The sequence below is a fragment of the Triticum aestivum genome, chromosome 4A (genome assembly GCF_018294505.1).
Source record: "Triticum aestivum cultivar Chinese Spring chromosome 4A, IWGSC CS RefSeq v2.1, whole genome shotgun sequence".
NCBI lineage: Eukaryota > Viridiplantae > Streptophyta > Magnoliopsida > Poales > Poaceae > Triticum > Triticum aestivum.
In genome coordinates this window covers 84,597,557-84,608,413 of record NC_057803.1, presented here as the reverse complement: position 1 = coordinate 84,608,413, position 10,857 = coordinate 84,597,557, and the positions used below count along the sequence as shown (strand labels likewise).

Sequence of the window (10,857 nt, the reverse complement as noted above, 5' to 3'; positions counted from 1 at the left end):
ACAAAATATCTTGAAGCACCGTCGGTGTATAGTACGCCTATGGCTTACGCAAGAAGGTGCGTTGGCTACAGTCCACAGCCGGCGTGTCAAGCACACTAGCTCGCTCCCCCAAAACTCCCGCCTCTGCATCCCTCTCTGCTTTAGTCCCTTGATTCAAATTTTCAGTAGCTCCGGCATTTTACTCCCGCCTCTGCATCCGTCGCAATCTCAAAAATATCTGCTCGCCCTTGATCCAAATTTTCAGTAGCCCCGCCTTGTTACTCCCGCCTAGTAAAATTTTCAGTTGCCGCAGTATTTCCTCAAACACAACCTCCGCTCACACAGACACACATAACCCTCGAAACCATTGGTAGGTCGCCGCCATCGCCGGCGCCTACAACAATTTAAGAAGTGGTGCAATCGTGTCGAATTTTGTTAATAGTCTTACCAATTGGTATGCCCAAGGATCCAAACTTGAAATTTGCCTTCCGATCTGTGGCGTGCCTACATCTGAGTGTTGGTGCTCCTCCCCATCAATAGATACATTTGAATGGTAATACGGGCAATGCATGTGCCTTAGACCCCTGGTTAACCGATTAAAAAAGGGAAACCCTCATAGGCAACCAACTGATCACACACAAATTACGCCCCTCACGCAACCATTAAATTGTGCTTGATCCATCCGCCCCCACACCCATTCGCCACTCCCCCTACTAGCCACATGCCCACCTTATCTTTAGAAAACTCCATTGTTTTCTCCCAACCACACCCTTTCTCTGCCTCTATGTCTTTCCACATAATCTAGCTTGTTGCAAGGTCATCACGCTACCGCAATAGGCCAACAAATGGTTGCGAGGCACCAGTGCGCTACTGTAGTAGGTCACATGGTCCCCATTTTCCTCCCATATGTCTCCTTCGTTTATCTTTCTTGTCAAGGGTGGCCACTTCCTCCTATAGCAAGCCGCACATGGAGCACTCCCCGGTCGCTGCTGTTGAACCCTCCATGCATCTTTCCCGGGCGCTGATGCAAAGGGCGGAGATGGGTGTGTGCAGGGGCGGTGGTTGTCCTGGAAGACAGGGACAAGGTCACATGTGCTACGAGAGCCGCTCAAGCTTGCTGGATTGCAACATCCCATCGCTTCAAGACACCGACAACATGCGCCAGAGCTCGCGTGCGGGGAGGAGGGGGGGCAAGGGGTTCACCATGATGGTTCTTGTGCTACATCAGCTATGTTGCAACAACAATTGTGGTGTTATGACAACCTTGACGCTCCTGCAATGGCGACCACACCGTTGTTCACGTTACGATGGGCGACCCCAATGTCGTCTATGTAGCGATGGGCGACTGCAAAATCGCCCCTGTTATGGTGGTGACAACATGCAAAGGGGATTGTTGGGGTTGCAACATGGGCCATGTTGCAAACGACCCGGCCGCAACATAAGCCACGTTGTGAAGGCAGAAAACGCTTGGACATGGCGCAACATGGCTCATTTTGCAAACCCCCGAGTGCAACACAAGCCACGTTGCAAACGGTTGGGCAAAGTGAGCGGCTGACGCGACAGAGATGAGGACGGTTATAGCACATGTCATACCAAAAAAAGTCTAGCAAGAAAACTTAGCCACTACCATAATCGACCTCAGTAGTGTAGCCATAATAACTATGAGACATGTGCGGTTTTTTTTAATGCAAACACACACTATTTATTAATAAGAGAGAAGAATGTTTACAAGTACAATGATAGGGTTATAAGGAGTCCTTACCCAAACATGACGGCCTATACCTAAAGAAGCAGAGTGCTTTGCGAGGTTATGTGCCTCGAATTTGAAATTTATTTGTTCGTGGACGAACCGACGACTTTGAAGGTTAAACTTTGGACAACTCAACTTTGTACACTTATTTTAGGTTGCAGGATGTATCTGATAATGTCGCCGTAGCTTTCATTAGACCACCGGCCGATGTCCTAAACCACCACCAAACAGTCAGAAGCAATGACAATGTTACTGAGACTGAGATCCTGTGCTAGAGCCACTCCATGGCAAGCGAGGGCTTCCGGGCATGAATGGTCAGATATTATTGTTAACAACAATAGCCGGAAGCACCAATGTACACACCACTGTCGTCCCTACAAAAGCAACAGCCGCTCCAGTACTTCCATCTCGAGGGAAGGCTCCGTCCACATTGTTTTTTTTTTTTTTGTAAGATCCGCTACAGACTACCGGGCTACGGTCTGCAACTCCATCCATCATCGTCGTCTCTGGCAGGGCCCGCGTGTGCGCCGCGGGCTGACAGGGCCGGCGCGCACCCAAAAATGGGTTCCCAGCAAACTCTCTCATCGGACGGACACAAACGAAGCCCAAACTCAAACCGGACGGACCACGGACGACGGCCGCCCCCTCCTCGGGGGAGCCTGGAACGGGTTCAACCCGGAGAGCCTCTCCCCTGGAAACCCTTCCTCCCCGCGGCCTTGCCCTGCTCCTGCTCGCTCCTCAACTCAAACCTCTTTCAAGCCGACACGCCTCCTCCTCCCCTCCGAAACCCAGCAACCCTACGCAGCGAGCAGCGGCAATGTGGGGCGCCGCCGACCTGGTGCTGAAGGCGGCGTGCGACGCCTGCGGCAAGGCGTCCGAGCTCTACAGCACCGCCTGCCGCCACGCCACCCTCTGCAACTCCTGCGCCGCCACCATGGCGCGCTCGCGCGCGCGCTGCAACGTCTGCGCCGCCCCCATCACCAACGTCATCCGGGTACCCGCGACGGCCCTAGGTTTTCGATTCCGCGATCAACGCCATTGCCGCCGCCGCCGCGCTTGGCGGTTTTCTGCTCTGTTGTCCCTGACCGTTTTGTTTGTTCCAACGGCCCCGCAGGAGTACAATGTTCGGGTGGATACCGCCGCGGGGAAGGCCCTTTCCATAGCCAAATTCAACACCGGCGTGCCGCCCTTCTCCAAGATGAAGGGTGCGGGGAACAAGTGGTCTCTTCGTAAGGATGGCCCGACGCATGGCCGTCAGCTTACTGCCGAAATGCGGGTACTGGTTCCTCGTCACGATGATCATCCTTGGTTTCTATGATTTATCCTGATAATAATATGGTGTCACGATTTACATCCTTTTTAGTGTGCTAATAACTCAAGATGCAACAACAAGGAAGCCGTGTTAATTCGTGCAGCGCTACCTCCTGTGAACAAACCCCCCAATATCACTGTAGTTGTTCATTTAGGCATACACGTGTGACCAACTGATCATACATGTGTAGCTAGCGTGCTATTGGATACCCTTATTGCACAAGGGGAGTTTGTTTTGTTCATCTCATGGCTGCTAGTACTACATTCTGCAGTAACTTGTTCCTTTAATCCTGTTCATAGCTTTTGATGCCGGTGCTGGTTTTCCTGTAATCCTGTTGACCGTGTGGCACATATGTTTGACAAAACAGGAGAAATACTACAACAGAAAGCCATGGATATTGGAAGATGATACAGGTGAACATCAGTACCAAAGTAAACTTGAGGCATCACAATCTGCAACTGCTACATACTATCTGCTGATTAGGCGCGGCAAGGAGTTCGATGCTGTTCCTGTTGGTTCCTGGTACTCCGACAGTTTCCTCCTCTCTTTAGTTCCATTTCATATGAATACAATCATCATGAAACGTTGTTACCTGCAAAATTCCTTTAGAGCATCCTTACAGTTTCCTATGTCTTCTCAGGTATAACTTCAGTAAAATTGCACAGTACAAACAACTGACTTTGGAAGAAGCTGAAGAGAAGATGAATAAAAGGAGAAGCAGTGCAACTGGTTATGAACGATGGATGATGAAGACAGCTACTCATGGAGCTGCTGCCTTTGGTTCGGATCTGAAGGATCTTGGTGATGCAAAGGGCAAAGCGGCAAATGGGGTCCAATCCAAGAAAGAAAGTAGCAATGAGGATGGGAATCACTCTGATAAAGGCGAGGAGGATGAAGAAGAGGGAGTTGCAAAGAAAGCTGTGCGCAGACTTTCTACGAGGGGCGTGGATGATGAAGAGGATGGTGGAAAAGAAGACTTTGATTTGGAGGATGAGACTGAGATAGGTATGCCGATCAAATACTACCATTCATATTTGCTAACATTTTGGATTTCTAGAATCTTTATGCAATATAGGACATGCTGATTATTATTACTCAAATACCAATTTCCAAAGAGGATTTGTGCAACTTGCCACTGCACCACATCATTCAAGAACCAATTTCCAAGTTTAAAAAATGTGTAGAAGGATTCATGGATATTAATCATGGTATATATCATGTGCATGGTACATTTCAAATGTGATGGAACTTGGAAAGTGCTTTCTGAACATGGAGTGCAGTGTCAATTAGTAACACAAAATTTCCGTGCTCACTCTGTTACTCATAATTAGACACAGCAAAGAAACTACTTATATATGTTCAGAGTCCTCAACAGTCTTCTGAGTTGGAACCTGATCTTTATCAGGTGATGATTGGGAGCATGAAGAGACCTTCACTGATGATGATGAGGCTCTGGATATTGACCCAGAGGAAAGACCTGACGTAGCTGATACTGAAAACCCTACTGGACCAGATATTAAGCAGGTAGAAAGAAGTGCACGTGCTTATGCTCACATCAGCAGTTAATATGCGAGCCCTGCAGCCTGCTGCAAAATGCTGCTAGTATTACTACTTATTTACTAAATCTACAGATGCTGCTGCCTTTACCAGTATTGTTGATAAATACAATATATAATTTTCTGATTGTAATATTTGTAGGATGATGATGAGAATGAACAAGGAGCTGGTGGTAGCCTGAGCAAGTCCGGTAAGGAACTAAAAAAGCTGCTCCGCCGTGCTGATGGACAAAATGAGTCCGATGACGAAGACGATGGAGACACTGATGTAGTGACCACAACTCTTAAAACTTGTGTATGAAAGTTCATGAGTTGCACGAGCACAAGCAGTTTTTCTGACTTGTTTTCTTGTTTACTATTGTTTCATTCAACAGGAAGATGAGTCACCATTGTCAGTACTTGCTCCAAAACTGGAACATCAATTCGGAAGCGAACAACAGGAAAATAACACTGCTAAACTAACAGCAACAGAACTTGCTGTTAGCACTCCACCTGCACCCAGGTCCAATCAGAAAAGGAAATCCGGAGGTGATGGTGCAAAAACTTTGAATCGTGCAGCGGTAAAAAAGCCAAAGACAGAACCTGTAAGTCATTTCTTCCGTTTTCACTCTGAGCATGTGAAATTTAAGGTTTATAATCATGTGACTGTAAAATCACATCAAATTCTTTCTCTATGATCCTACTCGTGGTACAGGAGGCAAAAACATTAGGTGTCAAGGAAGAGCCACCCTCTTCCGTGGAACCTATTTCAAAAGCATCTGCTTCAGCAGGGAGTGGTACAGATACATCTGCAATTACAGAGGAGGAAATCATAAGAGTACTTCGTGCAATTGCTCCTGTCAGATCACAAGATTTTGTACCCAGGTTTAAGGCCAGAATAAGAACTCCAGAGGTAAATCCTATTGGCTTTGTGATCAGTTTTGATCTGAAATATTGTGTTAATAACTTTATGCCTTTCATACTCCATACTATCAATCATCTTACTTCGAACATGTATGTTATATATAAGCTATCAATGACACTCTGGACAATATATTGTCACGTGTGCTGACACTGATGTTTTTTCTGTTCTCGTACTGCAGGACAAGAAACATTTTCATGACATTGTCATGAAATATGCATATTCGCACAAGACCAACGGCGTCAGCTATCTTCACCTTCGAAAGGAGTACCAATGAACAAACAGTTAACGCACTTGTATATGCCATCATACCCTTTTAGCATTGCATGTCATACTTGCGAAAACTGCTGAATACGTCCTTGTAACTGGCCGCCCATTCTTGTCTCTATTCTTTTGTTTCAGCTTGTAATGACAAAAGGATTCGGGATGGTTGACTTGGTATTCAAAATTGAAATTTTGGCCATTTATATCTTTTACGACGTATGATCACTAACTACAATTTATTTATATTAAAGTTTCAGATATGGATCTAATGGTAGCCTTTTTTTTATCACAAGTTATATGACGTTGGCCGTCAGATATGAATCCATGGCAACGATTTAAGACGTCATGTATACTGTTGGACTGTATATTTGTTGGATAGTCTCGAAATGCATGATCATCTACTCCCTCCATTCATAAATATAAGATGTTCTAACTTTTTTGTAGTATATAGCATGTTTTAGTGTGTTTGTTCACTCATTTCAGTCCATATGTAGTCCATAGTGAAATATCCAAAACATTTTATATTTGTGAATGGAGGGAGTATTTTTTTTTACATGACCAGGTGATATTGACTGCTTAACTCGTCCATTGGGTAGCAGCAGCATACAAGAATTAGTTCATTATTTGTCATCCTCCAGTATATTACAAATATCTTTTATAAGAAGGTTCAAACAAATGATGAACAAATGCATAGATCAAATGATGAATTAATGATGATAAATGAAAAGGTAATCTAAATGCACGTAACGTTGTTCAGCCTAGACTGACTGATTGTTTTATCTTTCTATTTCCCACTTTTCTCAGGACCTGTCCTGCGTGATTTGAATCGCGACAATAAATATCCAACATCTTAAGAAGCAGTACTGCAATAACCATTTAAAAAGTGCAATATGAAATCAGCACAAGAAGTTCACACTTCAATAACATTTTCGCGTTGATCATTTTGTCCTACGATGCAAGGGTAAAGTCAGGTACATGAATTCGTATGTTCATTCTCTGGAGCGTGTTGGCCTAAAACTGGCCCAGCAAAAGGTGTCTGTAGTGGGTTTCCTGGTAATGCGTCGAACTCGCTTTCTTCCTTTCCCTTCTCCTGTTCTTCCTCGAACTGATGTATTTCCGTTCTTGGTAATGGAAAGGTGGTCAGCCCGGTTCGAAAAAAAGGTAGGAGTTCCAAACTTCCACTATGAGTGGATGAGTTCGTCAAGTCAGTTACCACCAGTTCTGTGGATTCCACTTACATCCAAACATAATCAAGATATTAGGCATACAATGCACTACTAATATTGTACTGCATGGTAGCAACACTGTCAGCTTGTCGAAACTCCCAACGTCAAGAGTTGGCATAGAAACATCAGCAGCCCTTATTTCATGGACCAAGTTTTTGTACAACAAGGTCTAAAACTTGAGACCTTAAAAACTGTTTAGGGCCTCTTTGATTCGCAGTATTGTCAAAATGAAGGAATAGGATGCCATGTCTTATAGTATCCTACAGGATTTGAAAGAATGTTTGATAGCGCAGGAAAAACAAAGGAATTCTACAAAGAGGTTTGAGTGGATGGAAATATTCCTCCAGAATGTAGTACAAATGGATCCTATGGGAAAATTCCTAAGGATGTCAATCCTACGAATCAAACGAGCATCACAGGAAAAATTCCTAAGGGTCCAAATCCTCCAAAAATCCTATGCAATTCCTTTGAATCAAAGGAGCCCTTAGTGTTTTGGTTTCTTAGTCGACTTACATTTAGAGCCAGCCATCAGCACAGACTGAACAAATAGAGAACGAAAGGAAAAAAAAAACTTCAGAAGGGATCGAATTAGCCATAAAGTTGGATTTACATATCAGCTAACACAGTTTCAACAGACTTTGTATCAAACATTTATTTTAGAATTCAAAGAAAGAGAGTATTTACATGTACAAGGCACATAATATGTATGTATTCTACAAGTGCTGACCTCAAACAATGGAAATTACCAGGTCCAGACAGCCTAAACTATTGCTTTGCTGTACAGTACCAAACTATGCCCACAATGGAGAGACCGCAGGAATGCACTTTTTTGGATATCACAGTGGCCTACATGTGCCTTATATTCTAAAGTATAAACTGGTTTGCAGCAAGCCAGCAACAAAGAATATACTAGCTCGAGAAAAGTTATGGTGCCATCTCAGTACAAAAAGAAATGAAAGGGATCTGCGAACATAGAAAGGTTGAACCCATCACACAAAGTGGGGCACGCCTGTTTGCTCTCAAACCACAGCAGAATACTTTCATGGAAAGCATGTCCAAAAAGCAAGATGCTTCCCAGTCTACCAGCACAGAGAGATAACTCCCCAATTCACAACATCCAGTGGGTCTTGCTGGTATCATGCATTGTATTCCAATAATCCTATCGCTAGAAATACTATGACTGTGTATGTGATTAACGGAGACGGTTCTTCCCAGACTTGAATAGAAACTGTGACTGCTTATCCATCAAGATTTCAATACATTAATCAATTAAATGGTTAGACTGGGAATCGATGTTCTTATCAACGTTGAATTTGAAACTGGCACTGTTTTTCCTATCACAAGATTCCAATAAATTAAATAGATAAATCAGGGTGGTGTACAAGAAGAAACAAGCATAAGAATATAACTGACACTACCATTTGCATCTAACCAACAAACTAAACTCTCACCGGCCTTTCCTGCGGGATCTCAAAGGGAACCCACCAGGAGGCGACGGTGAGAATTCTACAGGGAGATGTGGTGGTTCACCCTCACCAGAGAGCATTTCAAGCACCTCCTCGCTTGACGGGCGACGGGTTGGCGACCTCTGGATACACAGGAGTGCGACAGTGATGCATAGCAGCGCCTGGTCACGGTTAACATCCAGGAGTGCAGAGTCCACAAGATCAAGCAAGCGGCCAACATGGGCGAGATGCCTCGCCCATGAAATCAGACTCGCCTTCTCAAACTCAGACATGGGCGAGGCCGTCACTTGGAGTGGGCGGCGTCCAGAAATAAGAACTAACAACAAAACACCGAAGCTGTACATATCGCATTTCTCTGATAGAGGCCCGCCGCCACCATACTCAGGAGCCACATAACAGACTGTGCCACGCATGCTTGGTGTGCTGCTCACTGCTCCACCACTCTTAGGTACAAATTCTGTACTAGCCCAATCTTTGCTACTCCTTACACCGTCAACCCACCAATCAATGGTGCTATTGCCATTGCCATTGCTGCTCCTCCGACTCCAGCTTTTCATCATCCTCCACCTTGAACGTCCCTTCTCCTCTAAATCACAATCCTTCTCCCACCACTGCAAGCCAGTCATCACGCCAGCATCACTCTTTGACTTAGCAATTGCCCGCCGTTTTTGCTTCTTGGTGAGTTCCTCGGCATACTCCTCACGCCACCACTCCCGCGCCCTACGCTTTGGTTTCTTCTTTTCTGCTGAGGTGGTAGGGGTGGTTGTAGATGCTCCGGAAATCCAATCGGTCTTCGGTCTCTCCTTCTTGATCTCCGACCTAATCCATTCCATCACATAATCCTTTACACCACCACCACCAGTGCCGGCAGCATTATCTTGACGCCACCACCAGTCACTCCTAGCTCCTGATGCTGCAGCACCCCCACCATTGCAGGTTCGACCATTGAATCCACTACCAACACTAGTTTTATCGCATCCGGAAGTTGATGCCGCCTCTGCATGTGAGGCAGTGGTGAACCCCTCATCATCCTCTGGAGATTTGGTGGCACCGTCTTCCCCATTCACTACAACAGCAGTCATGCTCTCGCCGGCCACTGATACATCATCATGGCATCCACCACCTGGATTTCCATTTCCAACCGCATTGTCCCCAAGTACACCGCTATCTAACTCATCTTCTTCTTCAGACTTGATCCGCGCGAGCCCGAAATCTGAGAGGCGAGCACGGAGCTCGCTATCCAGCAACACATTGCTAGGCTTGACATCCCCATGGATCACCGGCGGATGCACAACGAAATGGAGGTAATGGAGCGCGGCGGCCACGTCGCGGGCGACGGCGAGGCGGCGCGGCCACTCGGACACCAGCTCGGGGCACCTCTTCCCCAGCAGCGCGTCCTGCAGCGAGCCGTTGGGCATGAGCTCGTAGACGAGCATCATCCGGCGGCGGCAGGGGTGCGCGGAGAGCGAGTAGGCGAAGGGCAGGAGGATGGAGGGCGTGGAGGCGTGGCCGGAGCCGACGAGATGGGAGGCGAGGGAGAGCTCGTTGTGGAACTCGCGCTCGCCCTGGAGGGACCCGGCGGCGTTCATGACCTTGACGGCCACGGGTTGGCCCGACCTGGGCAGCGCGCCGCGGAAGACGGGGCCGAATCCGCCCTGCCCGAGCTTGCTCCCGGCCGCGAAGCTGCCCGTGGCGCGCCGCAGCTGCTGGTACGACAGCCTCCGCAGCAGGGCGGGCGCGGGCTGCGCCCTCGCGCCCGCCGCCGCCGCGGCCCGCCTTTTCCTCCCGCGACGCAGCCAGACGAAGAGGGCGAAGGCCGCCAGGAGAAGCGCCGACGCGGCGGCCGAGGCCGCGGCGGAGGCCACCGCGGAGGCCGGAAGCCGGTGGCGGGCGGGGGCTCCGAGGCCCCCGACGACGGCGGCGGCGGCGGCGGCGGCCGGGGGCGGGGAGGCATCGGGCGGCGGGGGCTGGCGCGAGGGCATCAGCAGCGGAGGGGAAAAGACAAGCAGAGCGGCAGGGGGGGAGTGATGAGCCGAAAAGCGATTTGGCTTTTCGCCATTCCTCAGATGCGAGCGAGCATCTACTACCTAATCCTAATCTGAACCTCGGCCCGCGCGGCGTGCGTGCGGAGGGAGGGAGGGAGGGATCCGATGCCTCTGCCTGCCAGGTGGGGCGCGGGGGACGCCCGTGGCCCGCGGGCAGTGACGGGGCGAGATCCGGAGAGCGAGAGGGTTCGTTGGAGCGGGTCAGTGAGGGCATGTACAATGGTTGATAAGATAGTCTTATCTTAAGTCTTGCATGTGATTTAGAGATGACAAAAAAATTTGTCTACAATGGGTCATATCTTAGCCTTATCTTCAATAACTAGTAATTCCTAAAAATATGGTGAGACATATTGTGCTA

General features: G+C 47.8%; 2 protein-coding genes across 2 annotated transcripts; one reads left to right on the top strand and one right to left on the bottom strand.

Moving 5' to 3' along the window:
• The first annotated feature begins 2,354 nt into the window (after positions 1 to 2,354).
• Positions 2,355 to 5,983, top strand: LOC123081796 (transcription initiation factor IIF subunit alpha). The gene is made up of 9 exons (XM_044504321.1): positions 2,355 to 2,723; positions 2,844 to 3,005; positions 3,409 to 3,563; positions 3,682 to 4,046; positions 4,447 to 4,565; positions 4,740 to 4,865; positions 4,972 to 5,181; positions 5,292 to 5,489; positions 5,680 to 5,983. Exons 1-9 carry the CDS (start codon positions 2,547 to 2,549, stop codon positions 5,773 to 5,775), a joined length of 1,608 nt encoding a protein of 535 aa, XP_044360256.1. The 5' UTR covers positions 2,355 to 2,546; the 3' UTR covers positions 5,776 to 5,983.
• Positions 5,984 to 8,316: 2,333 nt separating this feature from the next.
• Positions 8,317 to 10,525, bottom strand: LOC123085293 (receptor-like serine/threonine-protein kinase At2g45590). The gene has a single exon (XM_044506916.1). The coding sequence runs from the start codon at positions 10,434 to 10,436 to the stop codon at positions 8,436 to 8,438; it is 2,001 nt and encodes a 666-aa protein (XP_044362851.1). The 5' UTR covers positions 10,437 to 10,525; the 3' UTR covers positions 8,317 to 8,435.
• Between the last annotated feature and the right edge of the window lie 332 nt (positions 10,526 to 10,857).

What these genes read in the sequence shown, in the direction of transcription:
- LOC123081796 (XM_044504321.1), top strand. Translation starts at nt 2,547, where the DNA reads ATGTGGGGCGCCGCCGACCTGGTGCTGAAGGCGGCGTGCGACGCCTGC. An exon ending in CCATCACCAACGTCATCCGG is followed by an intron (nt 2,724 to 2,843) that starts GTACCCGCGACG and finishes ACGGCCCCGCAG; the next exon opens with GAGTACAATGTTCGGGTGGA. An exon ending in AGCTTACTGCCGAAATGCGG is followed by an intron (nt 3,006 to 3,408) that starts GTACTGGTTCCT and finishes TTGACAAAACAG; the next exon opens with GAGAAATACTACAACAGAAA.
- LOC123085293 (XM_044506916.1), bottom strand. Translation starts at nt 10,436, where the DNA reads ATGCCCTCGCGCCAGCCCCCGCCGCCCGATGCCTCCCCGCCCCCGGCC.